The 19675-nt window shown below is 57.5% G+C and overlaps 2 protein-coding genes across 2 annotated transcripts; both read right to left on the reverse strand.

Annotated features, from left to right (window-relative positions):
- Positions 1 to 1008: 1008 nt before the first annotated feature.
- LOC129336918 (glial fibrillary acidic protein-like) lies at positions 1009 to 15570 on the reverse strand. The gene is made up of 3 exons (XM_054990334.1): positions 14359 to 15570; positions 5790 to 5914; positions 1009 to 1148 (listed from the first exon to the last, which is right to left on the reverse strand). Exons 1-3 carry the CDS (start codon positions 15568 to 15570, stop codon positions 1088 to 1090), a joined length of 1398 nt encoding a protein of 465 aa, XP_054846309.1. The 3' UTR covers positions 1009 to 1087.
- A 1150-nt stretch (positions 15571 to 16720) lies between these two features.
- On the reverse strand, positions 16721 to 18948 carry TLX2 (T cell leukemia homeobox 2). Its single transcript, XM_054990335.1, has 3 exons — positions 18573 to 18948; positions 17428 to 17665; positions 16721 to 16937 (listed from the first exon to the last, which is right to left on the reverse strand). Exons 1-3 carry the CDS (start codon positions 18946 to 18948, stop codon positions 16721 to 16723), a joined length of 831 nt encoding a protein of 276 aa, XP_054846310.1.
- Positions 18949 to 19675: the final 727 nt, after the last annotated feature.

A 19675-nucleotide genomic window follows, 5' to 3' on the forward strand; every position in this document is an offset into this window, starting at 1 on the left:
CCTTCAAGGTGGGGCAACGGGCTCCTGGGCCAGTGGGTTGGGGGTTTTGTACCCCAGGGGCGGAGGCTGGGCAGCTTCCCCGAACAGCCACAGCTGGTGGGGAGGGGCAGCCTTCCCAGTGTGCACAAGATAACTGGGGGGGGGGGCTCCAAAGGATATCACCCCCCCTGAGATGCTCTGGGGTGCTCACTGCAGCTCTCACTCAGCCTACGAGTGCCTGAGGGGGGGTGCAGAGAGGTCATTGCATGAAGTTTCACCCCCCCAGAAATCAGGAGGGGGCCGTGGTTCTTGTGTGGTTGCAGCTCTGGTTTCCCAGGGCATAATGCTTAAAGGGGGGGGATGTAGAGGGTTGAAGGGGAGAGGGGCAGAGGCAGGGGTCTATTTGGGCTCATGACAGCACCCCCCATTTTGTCTTTGTGTTTTTCTCATTTTTCTTGAAAACTATTTTTAAGCACGCGAGGTTAGTGCTGATAGCAAGGGCCGGTATCAGTGTACCTGAGGCCATACCCCCCCCCCTTTTCCTAACCTTTGTGATCCGCGTTTCAAAACTTTGTGGGGGGGTGTTGAAAACGGAACTCTTTGTGGAGGTCAGCCTTTGCCACACCCCCTGCTCCTCCCTTCTGCATTGCTCATGAGCCCTGACTCGCCCCCCCCTTCCCATACTTTCAATGGCCCCCTAAGCAGTGCACCCCCCTCAAGCCCTGGCCCTCTCTGTGCCCAGGAGAGGCAGTGCCACGTCTCCTGGGTGTGCAGGTTCATGGAGCAAACCTGATCCCTGGGGGAGGCCCCTCCTCTCTTTCCTGGTCAGGAAGGCAGAGCTGGCAAGCGAGCAGGGCGTGGGAGAGCGCAGCACCCACCGCCAGGACCATGACCCCCCCACCCCCTTCACCCTCCACAAGAACATGGCCTGTGGTGTGACAGGAAGTCTGGAGGATGGGGAGGGGCCTCTTCACAGCAAGTCTGGCCTCAGCCACTGAGAGCGGGGGGGGGGCAGGCGCAAGGAGCCTTTGCTGGGCAGAGGAGGGTGAGGGAAGGTGAGCGTGGAAAGGGTGACAGTGAAGGCAGGGAGTTCAGCTCCCCCCCCCCATCACTTCAGCATCATCTGCGAAGAAGAACTCCACCACATCTCCTCCCCCTCCAGCAGCTTCCTGAAAGAGAGAGAGAGAGAGAGATTACACCCCCTGGCTGCCCAGCACCTTTGAAGTCCAACGTACCTGTCACCTGGCCCACAGGCTTCCTTGCTCAGGCAGGCTGGAGCGGCCAATGCAGCACAACTGGGTGGAGGAGGGCCTGCAGAAAACCTGCACGTAGCTTACGCCCTGCACGCACACCTGGTGGTTTTAAAGTGTGAGGCTGACCTGGAGGAGTGCAGATTGTTTAAGGGAAAAAACCGTACTGCGAAGCACACTGCCTGCAGGTCAGTGATCTGTGGGGAGGGGTCTTGAAAAAGGCAAAACAGCTCACTCCCAACACACGCATGCTCCCTCCTCCTCCGCCTCATCTCCCCCGCTCCATCCCAGCAAAGGCCAGAGCACCTCGGCAGCACTTCCGGTGGCCATCCCATCTCCCAGTGATCAGGTGCCTGGAGATGCAGACGCCCCCCTCCCCTCCCGTGGACATCCTAGGGGGGCTCTTGAGAGGAAGGACAGAGCCCCCACCCACCCCAACCCCCCCATGGCAAGTGCTGAAGCCTCTCAGGCGGGCCAGCCTCGGCTTCTGCTCAGGAGCAAGCCTGGGCGTTTGGTTTTCCTGCTCGACGGAAGAAGCACATTCCAGACACAGGCCTGAGTGACCATGACCTTCACCTGCCAATTCCTACCGGTACTGAGCCCACCAGGGCATGGCCGCCACAGTCAGCCTGGGAACACCATTGGTGCAGAACGCTGCAGGCTCCGTTATTACGAAAAGCTGGGCAGAGCCTGCATGCTCCCATTCTGCCGCCACTCCGTTGGCTGCCTGTTCGTTGCCGGGCTCCATTCAAGGTATTGGCTAGCACAGCAGGGGCCCTTCTTGGCCTTGGCCCCTCATATCTGTGCCACCGCCTCTCTCCCTGTATTCCACCACAGCAGCTTTGCTCATCTGACCAGGGCCTTCTGCAGGGGCCGTCCTTCTCTATTTATCCTCACAACAACCCTGTGAGGTAGGTTATGCCGAGAGTGAGTGAGGGGTCCAAAGTCACCCAGCAAGCTTTCATGGCAGAGCAGGGATTTGAACCCGAGTCTCCCAGATCCTAGCCTGACACTCTAACGTCTAAGCGGGGAGGAGCGTGCTGGAAGGATGCACTGGCGAAGGGACAGGGCTGTAGGCGATCCTTCTGGGCATGGCGTGGCTGCTCTAAGTATGCTCCTACTGGATAGCTGCCCGTTGTTCAATTTCCTTCTGTTTGTTTCAGTTCTGTATTCGGCTTTCTGCTTGTGTTCAAGTTTCTGTATCCGTGCCCGAAGGTGTTGCTTATCGAGTGTCCCAGCCACGAATCCTATTGACTCACAATGTCAAATACGCCCTCAGCCAGACTGCAAATCACGTCAATAAAGTCTCAAACAAACATCGTCTGCTCTGCCTGGGAGCAGCACAGCAGGCCCTTCGGTGGAGATCCCTCCCACCACCTTCAACTGGAGCCTTTTGGCCGGAGGTGCCATCTCAGACTGAATCCAGGACCTTTTAGGGCTGCCAACTCTGCGCTGGGAAATTCCTGGAGATTTGGGGATGTATTCTGGAATTTGGGGGAAGGGGGGGCATCAGGGGATGCTGAGTGGCCCGTGGTTCCAACCTCCCGAGTGGCCATTCCCCCTAGGGGAACTTGCAGCTCTGGTAGATCTCCAGGCCCCACATGGAGCCTGGCAACCAAATAATCTGCATGTCCACCAGACAGGGGCAGATGGGCCTTGAAAACTACTGGGGGGTTCCTTGCTGGCTTCTCCCTGCCCAGAACCTCCTCTAGCCCCCCCTCCCCTCTCTCTTGGACCCAGAAAAGAGACCCTGGCCCTGGCCCTGGCCAGATGGCCTTGCTCTAGACTGTCCTATCTGGCCAGAAGAGAAGAAGCATTTGAAAGGCAATGGGCCGCTGGGTGGGGGAGCAGCCACTGTATAAGAAGAACCATCAGCTCTGGCAACCACGGCCTCCTTCGCCAGTCAGTAGCCTGGCTTTCTGCGCTGCCATGGACAGAAGCAGAATTTTAAGAAAGACAACAGCAACAATAGTAATAGTAATAATAGTAACATTTGATTTATATATTGCTCTTCAGGACAACTTAACACCCACTCAGAGCGGTTTACAAAGTATGTCGTCGTCATCATCATCATCACAACAGCAATCACCCTGTGAGGTGGGTGGGACTGAGAGAGCTCTGGAAGTGCTGTGACTGACCCAAGGCCACCCAGCTGGCTTCAAGCAGAGGAGTGGGGAATCAAACCCGGCTCTCCAGATTAGAGTCCTGCCTCTCTTAACCACGACACCAAACTGGCTCTTTGAAAATGTCTTCCCCCCTCACTTCTTTGTGAAGGTGAGCAAAGACCAGACCAGACCCACCTGCGCAATCCCCCGCATGTCTCTTTTCCCCCCTGCAAAATGCTGCTGGGAAGTGGGCAGGCTTCTTTGCTCAGCCTGCTGTAGCTTCACCGAGGCTCAGGGGCTACCTGCCCCCTCCACCTCTTCCCATGGTTGCTTGAGCTACCTCCAGCACTGGCTACATTTCTGTGGCTGTTTTGCCTCAGCCTCCATGTTGCAGAGATTGGAGCCAGGATCCACTTCCTTGGCAAGTGATGGGCACAACACTCACACAGATACACACACCGTCCCATGGGTGTGTCTGCTATCCTAGGCATGTCTTCTATGAAGTATTATTTTGTGTGTGTGTGTGTGTGTGTGTGTGTGTGTGTGTGTGTGTGTGTGATGTGCTGTCAAGTCCCCTCTGATCATTGGCGGCCCTATGAATGAAAGACCTCCAAAACATCCTATCATTAGCAGCCTTGTATTGTCGAAGGCTTTCACGGCCGGAGAACGACGGTTGTTGTGGGTTTTCCGGGCTGTATTGCCGTGGTCTTGGCATTGTAGTTCCTGACGTTTTGCCAGCAGCTGTGACTGGCATCTTCAGAGGTGTCACTGTGACACTGAGAGATCTCTGTCTTTCGGTGCTACGCCTCTGAAGATGCCAGCCACAGCTGCTGGCGAAACGTCAGGAACTACAATGCCAAGACCACGGCAATACAGCCCGGAAAACCCACAACAACCATTAGCAGCCTTGCTCAGATCCTGCAAACTGGAGGACGTGGCTTCTTTGATTGAGTCAAGCCACCTCGTTTTAGGTCTGCCTCTTTTCCTGCTGCCTTCCACTTTCCCTGGCATTATTGACTTTTCCAGAGAATCTTGTCTTCTCATGATGTGACCAAAGTACAATAGCCTTAGTTTTGTCATGAATTATTATCATTATTATCATTATCATTATTATTAATGTCATTTATTGTGCGCCTTTCTCACTGAGACTCAAGGCAGATTACACAGCGTGAGATCAGTACAACCAGTATCAAGGACATTCCCATGAACAATGCCGTAGGGTAAATAAATACACATTTACAAAGACACAGCCTTAGCAAGAATCCAATACAGAGTTGAAGAGATGCTAAGTAGAACTAGGACTGACATTAGACAGCATTAAGCACAGGTAGTACATAAGATCACATATTTAAAGTAACAATATAGTGGTGAGGTCTATGGTCCCTAACTCATTAGAAAAGCGGCTGAGACCCCCCCTCTCTACAATAAAGCCCTCCTATTTGAGTAAAAAGCTGTTTTGAATAATTTGGTTTTGCATCATTTGCAAAAAGCCAGCAGGGTGGGGGCTCTCCTGACCTCCTCAGGCAGCTGTTCCACAGGGTAGGGGCCGCCACAGAGAAACCCCCTGTATGGGCTGCTGTGGATTTCGCCCATGTACAGTCTGGCACCTGCAGGAGACCCTGTTCAGATGAGTGAAGCTGCCGTGGAGGGACATAGGGAGGGAGGCAGCACCGTGGGTATGAGGGGCCAAGGCCATGAAGAGCTTTGTATGTGATAACCAATACCTTGAACTGAGCACAGTCCCACTAAACCCAATGAAGGTTAATACAGCATAATACTATATGTGATTTCTCAGAAGTAAATCCCTTTTCAAGGGGGGCTTTCTCCCAGACAAATGCGCATGAGATTACAGCCTTACACTGGTGCAATCCTATGCACACTTACCTAGGAGTAAACTGCACTGACCACAATGGGGCTACTTACTTCTGAGTAAATAAATAAATAAGATTGAGTTGCAAGCCTCTTCCTAAATCCATGTTAGTCTGAGAAAAAGAATGCAAAGGCCCCCAAGCATGACCCATTTTTCCTCCAGGGCCATTTTCAGCTTCCCAGTCCATCCCTGCAAGTAGGTACTCTACCCCTGAGCCACAGCACGTGTGTGCGCCTGAGCCTGCACAGGCATGCACACACACACACACACACACACAGAATCTCCACATCAGCTCCACTTTGTTTCTCCAGGATGGGCAACCAATACAAGGAGGCTTGGAGTGCAGCTCTCCCCCCATCGGTGCCCTCAGTCCCCCCCCCCCGCTTCTTCCTGTTCCCTGAGAAACCCCTCCTCCTCTGCCTCGCCAGCTCCCTGCCTCCTCCTGCATGCCCAGCCAGCCCCTCCTGGTCTGGTTTTGGGGGCTCTGCCACTCCCACCACCTCCTCAGAGTTTGGCTCTTCTGCCTCCGCCGGGGACTCTTCATTCCCTGGCACCTGTGCTCCATCATGGTGCTGCTGGCCTTACCTGTATGCAGCGATCTCGATGTCCAGTGCCATCTTGACATTCAGCAGCTCCTGGTACTCTCGCAGGTACCGGGCCATCTCCTCCTTGGCCTCCGAGATCTCTTGTTCCAGTTCTGCCACTCTTTCCTGTAGGGTTGGAGGCAGGAGAGAAGGGTGAACCTCCAGAGCTCCTCACCAGCCACCTGTCACACCTGAGCCAGGAGAGGAAATCCACCACGAATTGTTCAAGAGGACTTTTCTACACAGAGAAGAGGGTTGTGCAGTGCCGTAGGCTTTAGGAAGCTAACTGAGTAAAGGCTCAGGGACTGTGGTCTATATAGACCAGGCTGCCTGTTGCTATAAGTAAGGATCCCGCTCTGTAATTTTCTGCACTGTTTAACGTGTCATGTGAATACTTTGGTTTCGTTTCCGTTCTATTTTCAGATTTCTGGTTGATTCCAGATTTCTATAATATATATCCTATTGCTTTGTTTATCGGATGTCCAATCCTGTTAACTGTACTGACTTAACTGTATTGACTTACTCTGTATAATCCACTTTGGGTCTCAGTGAGAAAGGTGGACTAGAAATAATGCAAATAAATAAATAAATAAATATTTATTTACACTGTGCAATCCGCCTTGCGTCTCAGTGGAAAATAACAAACAAACAAAAAGTACCATGTTTTTCTAGGACGCACCTGTTCTGCTTTGCAATGCTAATATGAGTTGGGTAGCTGCCTGATTTCTAATAGCAAACTCCACAACCCCTGTGCTACTGCAGCTCTTCACTTTTGCCAAGTTCCCACTTTTGAAATCCAAAGTGATTGCTTTAGACTCTGAGGACATCTTTTCATTGGCATTTCTGAACTTCTGCTTCACTTATACCCAGCCTTTCTCCCCAGTGTGGACCCACAGGAGCTCACATCTCTCTTCCATTTTTCCTGACAACAGTCACGTGAGGTAGATTAATCTGAGTGTGTGTGACTGGCCCAGTGTAACCCAGCAAGCTTCCATGGCGGAGCAGAGAATCAAACCTGTGTCTCCCCCACTCTGTCCCGTGGCTCTAGCTGCTACAACACACCAGCACAGATACTGAAGATGGTGGCATTACGGTCGCTGGTCTCACTTCAGGCAACAACATCTACATCTCACACCAGGTTGTGAACTGAGTCAAGAGTCACTATGGCTCTGGGCAGCTCCACGGCCAGCTGTTCCAGGGCCCAGGCATTTAGGGTACCTGGGAACCTCAACGCTGCCGCATGACCAAAGCACACATTTGCCTGGTCAATAGGAGGGCAGCTGCAATCACACACTATGACGGCGTCTTTAGTCCCCTCATTTCTCCATCTCAAGATACGCCTCAAGGTTCTGATCAGGAGACAACGGGACACGCCACCCTTAAGCAACCCTTATGGATGGCTCTCCCCTCCCATAGCCATTCTGTGAGGTGAGTTTATTCCCCTAATATTCTCTAGCTTGTTTGACTCGATGCCGTCTCTGAAATAAAGAGCAACACAGCCCTCAACGTGCCCCACCCGTCCTGTCTCTAGAGTTTAAACCCGTGGATCACAGAGCCCCTTGGATAGCCCCCATTCCGCCAGGCTTGAGAGATGCCCACTATGCTGATGTGCGTATTATCCCACCCTGGGGAAAGCATTCCTTTAGAACAGATTGGTGGGCATTGGGAGTCCCTTTTTCTGTTTGAAAGTAACGCATGAACTGCTAAACCACGAGGCTGTACTGAGATGACTGCCCTGTCTAACAACCATTCACTGACAAGCAGGCTGCCCTCTAACTGAAAAGAGGTCAGCAGTTTATACCCTCCAGGAGTCAAGTAAAAACCCTGCATCCCAGCCAAGGATCACTCCATGTTATCCTTTTAAGATTTTTATTTAAAATCAGTCCAATGACTCTTGAAATAATAAAATATAAAAGAATCACAATGATACAAAAACCGCTAGCATGTCAATGAAATTAGAAATAGAAAAGCATACATGTTATCTTTTATCCTATCTATCTTAAATTTAAAAGATAAAATACAGTTTCTAAGATTCTCACCAAAGTGCTTTCAAAATAATAAAACAGCTGAATGCAATGTAGATCTGTGAGATTCTGGGGGGTTTGGAGTGCAGTTACCTTATATCTTTCCAATTATATCTTTCTTCACAAGCCTGAATTAAAACCATCTCATACGTTTCTTCTGATGGTGTGATACAGACTTCTCAGAGCATTGATGGATACACTGAGGGGCATGTTTCCAAGAATTACTTGTCATGGATATGGCTAGAACTATAGGGGGGCAGTTGCTGGATATGACCAAGTAAGTTATTCAAGAACCTGGGCAGATCATGAGAGGGAGGGCAGGAAGGGTTGCATCAGTGCTTAGTTTTCATGGCCCCTTCTTACATGCCCAGGGTAAGGCCGATTGCCACCTCAGGAACAGGTAGCAATTTTCGGCAGGCCAGTTTGGCTAGGGATCCTGATGGTGTTTTGCCATCTTCTGGGCATGGAGCAGGGGGTCACTGTGTGTGTGTGGGGGGGAAGGGAGGTAGTTGTGAGCTTCCTGCACAGTACAAGGGGTTGGACTAGATGGCTCTAGAGGTCCCTTCCAACCATATGATTCCATTATTCTAAGATGTCTTTGCACACCGAAACAGGGCTAGCCCAGCCCCGTAACTAGACAGGCCGCAAAGGGAGTCTAGAGGCCTAGAACAGAAAAACCTGGGAGAGGAACGTGAAACAATGGGATGACACAGTTGTGTGGCCTCGTGTAGATAGAAGAGCCACCTAACTCGTAGCACTCTATACAATGTACGAGGGCCCAGGTGCAGAGTGTGTCTGAGAATGCCAGGAAGTCTAACTTCATAGAAGCTGGTGATACCGCTCACAGATAGATGTACTGGTGGAGCACCAAAAGATATTAAAATGTATGAGAAACTTGAAATCGCTAATTCTACATAGATTTTGTTAACACAAAAAGTAACAAGAATGAACTAATATTATGTTTCTAGAAGATGTTTCAGATGTGGATAAACTTGTTTGCTGTATGAAGTCATAAGAGCCAAGAATTTGAGTCTTTGGAGCAGCCGTTGTTAAGAGAAGGTTGTGAAACCCTGTAAATACGATGATGAGCTAAACTGATAGAGAGCTGCTTCTTAGAAAGGGCTCCTTGCCCGTGACCTTCAGACCTTTGGGTAAGATACTGTTTGGGACTCATAAGATTGCTCTTTTAATGGATGGTATGCTTTTCTGTTGATTGAGTTGATATTAAGAATACTTAACCATTACTTTGTAATAATAAAGGCTTAAAGTGGAAGCAGAGATTCCACCATTATATTATTTGTGTACAATACCTGGTAATGAACCTAAGACATGACATGTGGTGTACCTCTAGCCAGGAGCTAAATGATTTGATCTAGAAAAGCTAACTAGATGCTCAGGGCTTCTTAAGGGCATGTCAATATGTGAATCAGGCCTGACCAGAGTCATCCAGAATATACTGTTTTAAACTGTATTCTGGTCGCTGTAAGATTTATTTCTGGGTATGCAGCCATCTATTCATATTCTAGCTGTTTCTCAAGAACAGGACAGGGAGAGCAAAGCTGAAACAGCAAGAAACAAACCTACGGTTGCAGAAATTCACAGGCCTGCTGTTATTTAATCAATACCCTTAAGAGTCAGAGGCCCTAACAATGCCTAATAATCATGTAGCCCGTCAGCTCCCGTGGTGGCATCTAGACACTGGCACCTCATTTCTCTCTCGAGAATCCCTGCTCCCTCAGCCCTTAGGTTTTCTGTCGTGGCCCACCTCTACTGCCCTACACGCATTCTCAAGTTTTGGCCTGCTCTCACCAATATTTCCTCCAGACGCAAAAACACCATCCCTCGGGCTCCCCGGTGCTTTAGGCTTCCCCCCACCACTGATTTGTTTAAAAGCTGCCCTTGCTGCAGATCCAAGATTTTCATCATAGGTCTGCATGTAAAACTACATTCTTCTCTTGCAGTTTTATAACCTCTCTAAGGTTGGACTGCTGGTCAGGAAAAGTACCGAAAGTTCAGCACTGCCTCTCAACTGATAGCTCATTAGGGTAGTTGAAGGAACAGTTGTTCTTTTAATCATGACTAAAGACTGGTTTGGGCCTGAAAAACTTGCTTTGAGAATTTAATGAAAATTATCAAGATGTATTCTAGTCCAATTATTATTCATTTGCACAATCCCTTTGAAGGGATTGCGCAAATTGTCCTTGACTCCACCTGTCAAGGACAGGGAAGAATGAGGTTGGAAGGGACCCTGGCCGATGCCTTGTGAGGGCGTTAAACTGGCATTGCAGGGGAACGGAGGCAAGTGGCGTCGGAATTTCAGGGGGGAAGGAGAGCAAACAGCAGAGGCCTGCCTGGGAGGGCCAGGTCAAAGAGGGGGGGGGGAACATTGCAAGGCTCCCGGTGCCTCTATACCAATGCCAGGAGCTTGAACAATGAGGAGGAGGAACAACTCGCAGGTGGAAAGGTATGACTTAGTAGGCATTACAGAGACTTGGTAGGATGGTTCCCATGACTCGAATACAGAAGTGGATGGGCACGAGTTATCCGAAAAGAACAGGCAGTGTCATAGAGGAGGTGGAGTGGCGCTGAATGTGAGGAAAGGGCTCGGTCGTCAGGAAATACTGGCAAAGGCGTGCGAGAACACAGTGGAAAGTGTCTGGGTGATGACAAAGGAGGGAAGGATGAGCAGTATTGTGGTTGGGGGTCTGTTATAGACCGCCTGACCAAGGAAATGAGACAGACTCTGTCCTCCCTGAGCAGCTTAATAGGGTAGCCAAGAAACGCAACCTTGTAGTTACGGGCAACTTCAACTCCCCTGATGAGTGCTGGGAGACCAACTCTGCTACTTGTCCAGGGCCACGCAACTTCCTGACCTGCCTGGCCGATGACTTCCTTTCTCAAACGGTGGAGGAAGCAACGAGGGGTTTGGCCACACTGGACTTGATATTAACCAACAAGAACGAGTTGGTTGACGGGGTAAAGGTGGTCAGAACATTAGGGAGAAGTGATCACGTCCTCTGAGAATTCCCTTTGCTGTGGGGTACCAAATGTGCAGGTTAGATTTTAGTAGGGCCAACTTCAATACACTTAGCGACATGGTGAGAGTTATTCCACGGACCAGAATGCTGGAAGGAGCAAGGGAAGGGCGGGCTCTCCGAGAGGAAGAGCTCCTGCAGGCTCAAGCTGTCACCATCCCAGCAGGACAGAAATGCGGGGCGGAGGGTCTAAGATGCCAGTGTGGGCGGACAGAGAGCTCCGTGATGAGCTGAGGAGGGGGAAGGAGGTGTTCAAGAAATGGAGGGACGGAAACGCATCCAAGGACAACTATCTGTGGGTATCTAGGCACTGTCAGGCAGACATCAGAGAGGCCAAAGCTCAGAATGAGCTGAGGTTGGCCGGGGGGTGGGGGGTGGAGGGGGGCTGGCCACAACAAAAAGATGTTCTTCAGATACATGCGGAGCAAACAGGAGGTCAATGGGGCGATACCCCCATTGCTTGGTGGAAATGGAGAAGCTCTGACAGATGACAGAGAGAAGGCAGAAAGGCTCAATGCCTGCTTTGCCTCAGTTTTCTCCCTGAAGAACAGGCCCACCTAGAGATGGTAGTAAGCAAGGCACGGCTTCGGGGCTGCGGGTTAACATGGGCAGAGGTTGTGGAGGAACATCTGGCAGCACCGGATGTGTACAAGTCCGCTGGGCCGGAGGGGGGGCACCCAAGAGGGCTGAAAGAACGTTCCAAAGAGCTTGCAGACCCTTTCTCGGTCATCTTCCAGGCCTCCTGGAGAACAGGGGATGTGCCAGAAGCTGAGAGGAGGGCAAATGTCCCAATTTTCAATCAAGGGAATAAGGATGACCTTGGGATCTGCCGCAGCCTGACCTCCGTTCTAGGGAAGACACTGGAACAGATATTAAAGGTGTCGGTCTGCAAGCATCTGATGGACAACATGGTGACACGGGGAAGTCAGCATGGATTTGTCCCCAACAGGTCCTGCCAGACCAACCTCGTCTCCTTCTGTGATTGAGTGACAGGCTTATGGGATTGTGGGAATGCTGTTGATGTAGTTTATCTGGATTTCAGTAAAGCGTTTGACAAGGTCCCTCGTGTTGTTCTAACGGATAAACTGGAGAACCGTGAACTGGACTCAAGGCTGTTTAGACGAATCGGGAACTGGGTAACTGCACCCAAAGAGTAGTTGTCAATGGCATCACCTCTGACTGGAGGGAGGGGACCAGGGGAGCGCCCCAGGGCTTTTCAGTATTTCAATAAATGATCTGGAGGAGGGTGTGAAGGGATTCCTCCTTACATTTGCAGATGACACCAAACTGGGAGGAGCAGCAAACACCCTTGAAGGCAGGGATAGAATTCAAAGAGAGCTGAACAGACTTGAAAAATGGGCAGATTTGAATAGGATGCAATTTAACATGGGTAACTGCTGAGTTCTGCATATGGGCAACAAAAATGCAAAGTATGTGTTGGGATTTTACTAGTGTCATTCTCTTCAGTCATGAAAGAGTTAATCTGTTTGTGTTTCGTTAGAGGCAGCTAGTTAGCATGAGGCCAGTTAGATGTCCAGTTGTTCTTCCTGCCAGGGTAAAAGGGGAGTTGCATGCTTAATGAAGAGATCTAGGATTGATTATTGGCTGACCAGGTTTATTGGGGGGGGGGGCAATTGACATTCTTTCCTGTACTTGGGACGCCATTGCTCTCCAGTGAGTTAGACCATTATCTCCAGGATGTAGGAACTGAGTTAGCTCTTCTTTATTTTCTCTCCAGTGTACCATTTATTATTTTTCCCTATATATAGTAAACACTTATTTTAGAAGCCGAACACACATGTGTCTGTGATTCTTTATCTGCTGTGCAAATTCTCTACTCTGCAAACTAAATTTACCCAACAGTATGCCTCCTGGATGAGGTCTCAGCTCACCTACAACCAGATGTTTTTAACTGGAGAGCCAGGAATTGAACTTGGGGCCTTCTGTATGCCAAGCAGATGAGCCAAGCATCGCCTTTGACAGGCTGTTGCCAAATGATGAACTTTTGGATTGTGCTGTGCTGGGATGTAGAAAGAGATGCTACAGCCACATTGTCCACCACACAGGTACAAAGACGGTGACGGTTTCCCACAGCTTCTTGATGAATGACTTTTGCAGATTGGGTGGGGTGGGTGGGGGTGGGGGTTCTTGGCCCCTTGATCTCTGCAATGCCATCCCACTGGCATCATGTTTGGCCCCTCCCTGCACTCTCAGATACACACTTTTTCTTTATTTTGGAAGGCCTTTGAAGCTTTGCCCAGTTTTAAACTGTTGGGTTATGATTATGATTAGCAGAGTAGAGTATTGCACAGCAGATAAAGAATCACAAGACACGTGTGTGTTCAGCTTCTAAAATAATGTTTACTACATAAAGGGTAAAATAATAAAGGTTACATTGGAGATAAAATAAAGAAGAGCTAACTCAGTTCCTACATCTTTACATCCTGGAGATAACGGTCTAACTCACTGGAGAGCGATGGCGTCCTGGACAAAGGAAAGAATGTCAATCGCCCCCCAATAAACCTGGTCAGCCAATAATCAATCCTAGATTTGTTCATTAAGCATGCAACTCCCCTTTTACCCTGGCGGGAAGAACAACTGGACATCTAACTGGCCTCAAGCGAAGTAATTGTGCCTAGCTAAACACAAACAGATTAACCCTTTCATGACAGAAGAGAGTGACACTTGTAAATTCCCAGCATAAACTCTGTTAAATACTTGTTACTGTATCAAATGAATGTTGACTTCTTTACTCTGTTAATATGTGTAATTGGTTCATGGGCTTCCTCCAGCCTGTTCCTTAACATGGAAATATCGTGGACAAAATGAATCACCCCTTTCCTCTTGGGTCCGCCTCCCCTCCACCATCCCCTCTGTGTCATCTTTCCCACCCTCTCCTGGCCCGGGAAGGGGGGGGGGGGCTTCAGCCAAAATGCCCTTTCAGTTCTCCCCTGGGGGGGCCGAGTTGTGGGCAGCTGCTCAGACAGACCCTGACCTTCGGACTGCTCGGTGAACCTCGCCCAGCTGCCCTCCCTCTTGGGCAGCCCCCGTGGGCCTGTTTGTCCCTTAGCATGAACCGCCTGCTGCCCTCCGGAAGCCATCCAAGCCATCCATGCATCGGGGCTCTGCTGACTGGCAAGGGCATGCCGGGCACGCGCCTTTCTTCCTGGGACCTGCCTGCCGCCTGCCTGTCAAGCTCCCAGGAAGGCTCTCGGCTGGGTCGGGCAACAGGTGCCCCCCCCCAGTCCTCAGGCTGGCTGGCGGGGGGTGGGGGGAGAAGCAGCCCTGCTCCAGGGTGCTGCCATTGGGCAAAGCCCCTCGCTCAGGATAGCGGCGGCCGGGAAAGACGACCGGCACGGGGCCTGAGGCCAAGGGGCGAGTGCCGGGGCCAGCAGCCCCCAGGATGCAGCCGAGGAACCTCGGCAAGGCCCACGAACATCGAGGCGGCGGCTCACCCCCCAAGGAGGCGTCCCGCCAGACCCCCCCCCTCGCCTCCCCGGCCGCCCCTTACCTGGCAGCGGGCCACCTCGGCGCTCTGCTCGCCCTCCAGGCTCTCCAGCTGCTTGTGCAGAGAGTCGACGGCGCCGCGGAGGGCCTCGATCTCGGCCGAGCGCGACTGCAGCAGGCGCCGGTACTCCCCCGTCTCCTGGCGGACGCTGCGCGCGGCCTCCTGGTTGCGGCTGGCCAGCTCGGCCACCGAGGCGAACTTGGAGCGGTACCACTCCTCGGCGGCCTGCATATTCTTGGCGGCCAGGCGCTCGTACTGGGCGCGGATGTCGCGCAGGGCCGCCGCCAGGTCCGGCTTGGCCGCCGGGCCGCCCTCCGTCGCCGCCGCCCGCGCCGCCGCCGCCAGCTCGGCTTGGGCCGCCAGCTGGGCCCGCTCCTCGGCCAGCAGCCGCTGCAGGAAGGCCAGCTCGGCGCCCAGCGAGCCGGCCGCCCCGTCGGCGCGGCAGGCGGCCAGGGCGGCGCGGGCGGCCTCCCCGCGCACGCGGCGCAGGCTCTCCTCGGCCTCCAGGCGGCGGCGCGCCTCCTGCGCGCAGCGCTCCCGCAGCTGCCCGCAGGCCTGGCGCAGGCGCTCGCGCTCGGCCTCCAGGCGCGCCTTGTCGCCCCGCTCGGCCTCCAGCAGGGCCCGCAGGCCGCGCGCCTCCTGCCGGTAGAGCTGGGGCAGGCGCGCCGGGCCGCGCTCCTGCCTCCGCAGCGCCTCCAGCTCCAGCAGCAGCGCCCCGTGGCGGCGCTCCAGGTCCCGCACCCGCTCCACGTAGGTGGCGAAGCGGTCGTTGAGCGCCGCCAGCTGCTCCTTCTCCTGGGCGCGCAGGCCCAGCAGCTCGGCGTTCAGGCTGCTGGCCTGGGCCAGGTCCAGGCGCTCCAGGGGGTCGCCCGCCGGCCCCGGCCACAAGGCGGGCGCCAGGACGGAGCGCCGCGGCCCGGCCGGCGAGGAGGAGGCGGCGGCGGCCCGGAGGGGGCGCCCCCCGCCGCGGGGCTCCTCCCAGGGCCGCCGCCAGCCGAACGCTTCGGAGTCCATCCTGGCACCGGAGGGCAGGCGCGGGACGGCGCTCCGAGCGGGCGGGCGTGTGGCGCTGTGCGGCCCCGCAGCCCCGCCGCCTGCCTCTGCACCAAGCGCCGGCTGCGGCGCCGAGCGCACAGCTATATAAGGCGGCGGAGGCGCGGCCAGCCAATCGGAGCGCGCCGCAGAGGCGCCCGGAGAAGCCATTGGCTCTCGCATCCCCGGGGAAGAGGGAGGGGCGGCGGGCGGGAGACCTCGCGTAGGGGACGCCTGAAGGGCTCCTCGCGCGCGGCCCCGCCCCGGGCCACAGAGAGCCTGGGGGGGGGGGGTTGGCTCGGCTCGGCTCGGCTGGCTGGGAGAGGCGCGCACGAGCCGCTCAGCTGCAGGAGGGAACGGCGCTCCCCCCACCCCCGCATCTACCCGGGGACCGCGGGGCAGGCGGGCCGGCAGGGGTTGGGGGCTCTGCGGGGCGGGCGGAAGGGCCGCTGCCCGGTGCTCCCGGCTCTGGGCGCCCGCAGTGCCGGCTCAGCTTAGCCGCTCGCCACCTCCCCGCAGGCCCCTTCTGGGCCCCTCCCCTGTGGCAGTCAAGTACGTGGGGGCGGGGGAGACTCCGCGACGCCCTGCCAGGCTCTCGGTGGCTTCCATCCCGCAGGAATGCCCGGGCATCACCGGCGCGGCGACGTGGTCCTAATCCTTCCCAAGGAAGGAACGGGAGGCCTCTGGGGAGCCCAAGACTGCGCAGAGCGCGGACCCAACCGGGCTCCTCGGCGGGCCAGACCGGGGCGGCCCTTTTGCCTGCTGCCCTTGGACAGCTGCTCGCCGCTGCCAGAAGTGGCGCTGGGAAGGGGGCAGCCAAAAGTCTCGGGGGTCCTCGGGCGGGCAGTTCCTCCCGGTGTGCCGCTAGCCCAGCGGGGATTTGCCTCGAGCTGTGGCGGCCACGTCCGTTCTGCCCTCCAGGCTGTCCCTGGGAAATCGCCAGGGGCAGGGGGGTCCGAGCTGCCCAGCCTCCGCCCCAGGAGGAGCCCGATCCTGGGGGTGTGGGCCTCGGAACCCTCCCTGCTGCGCGCAAGGCGCCGGCGACGGTGCGGCGAAGTCCCGGCAGGAGAAGATCGGAGCCGGGCAGGGCTGTCTTCGGTCCCCGCCCGCCCCGCCCTGACCTGGAGAGCCCCGCGCAGGGGGGCTGCGTGGCCGCGGGTGGCCTCCCTGCTGGCGGCCCGGCTGGCTTGCCCAGGGCGGCTCTGGAGGCAGCTCCGCCGCCGCCGCCGCCATCACCGAAAGCCTGCCCCCTGCCCACGAGCCGCCGGTCCTCGGCGCCGTCCGACTGCGCTGCCGGTCCGCCCCGGCCGGCCGAGTGTCCCTGGGCCGGGGCTCACACCAGGGCGGCGGCCCCCGAGACCGAGGCAACCTTGTGGTCCTCCGCCCAGGGCTGCAGGTTCTGTAGGGCGTAGAGCGAGGAGTTGTGCAGGCAAAGCGGGTCCTGCGGCAGCGGCTGTCCCAGGCTCTTCTGGAAGGCCTCCTGGTGCAGGTGCAGCATCAGGCGGTTGGCCTGCTGGCGCTCGGCTTCGCGCTCCTCCGCCGTCTGGCGCCTGCGGGAGAGGCAGAGAGGGGGCTCCTGAGCGCGTGCAGAGGGCTGCCGGCCGCAGGGAACCCTCCCGCTCGCTGCCAGCCCCCCCCCGGCCGAGGGGGCCTTCCGGGCGGCAGCTCTCCGGTGCCTACGCCGAGGAAGGCAGCGAGGGAGGAAAGGGCAGCCCTGCAAAGAAAGCTCCCCGGAAGGCCAGGCCCCTCCCTCGGGCTGCTGGCCCCAGCCTCTCCCAGGCTGGCAGTGGCCGGCCCGGAAGCCTCCCCGCGCAGATCCCGCCGGCCTCGTCTGGGCGCGCTCCGCCTCTGGGGCCAGTCTCCACCACCTCCCCCCAGGCGGGCTGAGATGAGCTCGGCGTGGCTTCCCGCTGGTGGGTGCCCCGATCCCTCCGGGAGCGATCTGCGGAGGGAGCGCGGCCGGCCTTCCAAGGGAAGCCGCACAACACTCTTGCAAGGGAGGCCGAGCGAGTCGGGAGTCCTCCAGCGCCGGCCCGCTACCTCCACTTGGTGCGGCGGTTCTGGAACCAGGTCTTGACTTGGGCGTCGCTCATCTTGAGGGCCTTGGCCAGCGCGGCTCTCTCGGCCGAGGCCAGGTACTTCTGCCTGTGGAAGCGCTTCTCCAGCTCGCAGATCTGCGCCCGCGAGAAGGAGGTGCGCGGCTTCTTGCGCTTGGGCGGCGTGCGGTTCTGGTAAGGGTGCCCGACCCGCCGGGCCCCGGCGAAGGACGGCAGCGCGGCTGCAGGCAGGGAGAGAGGGAGAGAGAGAGGCGGGGAGCGGGGTCGGGGAGCGCCGCGGTGGACCGGGGAGGGGCGCAGGCCACGCCAGGCGCGCTTTCTCGGGCAGGGCAGTCCCGCCGCCTCCCCGAGCCTCCTTCCAGCGCCAGACTTGCCTGCCTTCCCCACGCCCCTCCCTGGCCCAGGCAGCTGCTGCCCGGGAAGAGCTGCGGCCCTGGGCTGCCTGGCGCGCGTCTTCCCTGGCCGCGGTTCTGCGTGTCACTCTCGTGCGAATCTTCTGACACGGGTCTGGCTTGAGAGCAGCAGCTGCCCCAAGGCCCCGACTCTGAGTTGGGCGCCCCTCCTCTATCTGGCCGGTGGCCCCGCGGGAAGGAGGGGGCCCCGGCCGTCCCCTTGACCCAGCCTGGCAAAGTCGGTGGGGAGGGAGTGGAGGGCAGCAGTGCGCCGGTCCGGAGAGCCCCTACCGCGCCCGCAGGAGCCCTTCCCTGCACAGCGCCAGCGAAGGGAGCATCCGCCCCACCTCCCCGGTCCAGGGGCCCTCGCGCACAGCCCGGAGCCCCTCCCGTTCGGCACAAGCCCACCCCCGGGCAGGCCCCACCAGCTTTCCGCCCAAGGACCCGGCATCTCGCCCCCTCTCCCAAACTTTGGCAGCGAGGGCCGGCCACTTCCCAGGCTGGAGCGAGGGCGCGCCGGATAGGAAGGGAACGGGGTGGGGGCAGAGCTCCAAGCGGGCCGCGCAGCCCCGGGTGCGGTGGCGCGCCCGCCCGGCTCCCTTCCAGTCTCCCAGGCCGGCTTCGGAGGCCCTCCTTGAGGAGGGAACGGGCTCCGCGCCAGCCCCGGCCCACTTCCCCTTCTGCACAGCCCTGGCCGGTGCCGGCCCGCGAAGCCGCGCTCGGAGGGGGGGCTCACCTGCCACGCGCTCCTTGGCCAGCCTGCGGCCGCTCTCCATCCAGGGGAAGGGCAGGCTGGTTGCCCCCGGCTGAAGCGGGACGGCTGCGGGGGCCAGAGGCCTGTGCGCGGGGACCCGGATCACCCCACCGCTGCCCGCCGGGGGCCCGGGGAGGCCGTAGGCGCCCAGCGAGCAGGCCGGGCTGCAGTCTGCCCCGTAGGCGCCGCTGTACACCGCCGGGTCCGGGTCCCCCTGCTCCCCGACGGCAGCCGCGCAGCTGCCCGCCTGCTGGTGCGGCCGCGGCCCTCCCAGGATCTGCTCGATGCCGAAGCGGATGGGCTGGGCGGATGGCTGCGCCTGCAGGGCCCCCTCCAGCCCCGGCCCTGCGGGCTCCATCCTGCCCCGCACTGGGCGGCTCAGCGGCTGCAGAGGCAGGCTGCCATCGGCTCGAACGCCCGCCGCCGGCCCCCCGCCGGCCCTTCCAGCAGTCGCTGCGCGGCCGCAGAGCCCCGGGGAGGCGCCAGGGGGGGCAGGGCCGCCGTCGGAGGGCGGGAGGCAGAGAGGGGGCTCTCTGGCGCCGGGCGCGCCGCTCTGCTGCAGCTGCTTTGCCGCTGGACATCGCTGGCCCCGGGCGGCGGCGGCGGCGGCGACTGCGCCTTGCCCACTCCTCCCCCCCCCCCGCCGGCCGGCCCAAACCCCGGCTCCGGCCCTCCCATTGGCGGCGTATGCCGGAGATTGACAGGAGTGGGCGGCGGCAGGCGGAGGAGGGGCGCTCCGGCCCCCGGCAGGGCGGCTCCACAGAGGGGGAGGGCCCGCCGACTGCACTCCCGGGAGGGCAGGCCCTGCTCGACGGCTGGGGCGGGGCTCGGCGTCCGGCGTCCTTCGGTCCCTTCCCTGCCCCCTGCGGTGGCGAGGCCGGCCTCGGAGCCCCAGAGGCCTCCGCAGTGGGGTCCACCCCACCCTTTCCCTCGACGGCAGGCCCGCTGGCGCAGAGCTTCCCCTTCTCGCAGGTGGCAAACGCAGATCTCTCTGGAGAGGCCTCGGGGACAGCCAAAGCCAGCGAGCTCCGGGCTTAGACCCCGCAGGGTGAGGCAGGGCCAGGGAAGGAGTGTGCCGCTGCCAG

This window comes from Eublepharis macularius, chromosome 10, assembly GCF_028583425.1.
Source record: "Eublepharis macularius isolate TG4126 chromosome 10, MPM_Emac_v1.0, whole genome shotgun sequence".
NCBI lineage: Eukaryota > Metazoa > Chordata > Lepidosauria > Squamata > Eublepharidae > Eublepharis > Eublepharis macularius.

What these genes read in the sequence shown, in the direction of transcription:
- TLX2 (XM_054990335.1), bottom strand. Translation starts at nt 18,948, where the DNA reads ATGGAGCCCGCAGGGCCGGGGCTGGAGGGGGCCCTGCAGGCGCAGCCA. An exon ending in GGCCAAGGAGCGCGTGGCAG is followed by an intron (nt 17,666 to 18,572) that starts GTGAGCCCCCCC and finishes CCCTGCCTGCAG; the next exon opens with CCGCGCTGCCGTCCTTCGCC. An exon ending in AACCGCCGCACCAAGTGGAG is followed by an intron (nt 16,938 to 17,427) that starts GTAGCGGGCCGG and finishes CCTCTCCCGCAG; the next exon opens with GCGCCAGACGGCGGAGGAGC.
- LOC129336918 (XM_054990334.1), bottom strand. Translation starts at nt 15,570, where the DNA reads ATGCGAGAGCCAATGGCTTCTCCGGGCGCCTCTGCGGCGCGCTCCGAT. An exon ending in CCGAGGTGGCCCGCTGCCAG is followed by an intron (nt 5,915 to 14,358) that starts GTAAGGGGCGGC and finishes CCAACCCTACAG; the next exon opens with GAAAGAGTGGCAGAACTGGA. An exon ending in ATCGAGATCGCTGCATACAG is followed by an intron (nt 1,149 to 5,789) that starts GTAAGGCCAGCA and finishes TCTCTCTTTCAG; the next exon opens with GAAGCTGCTGGAGGGGGAGG.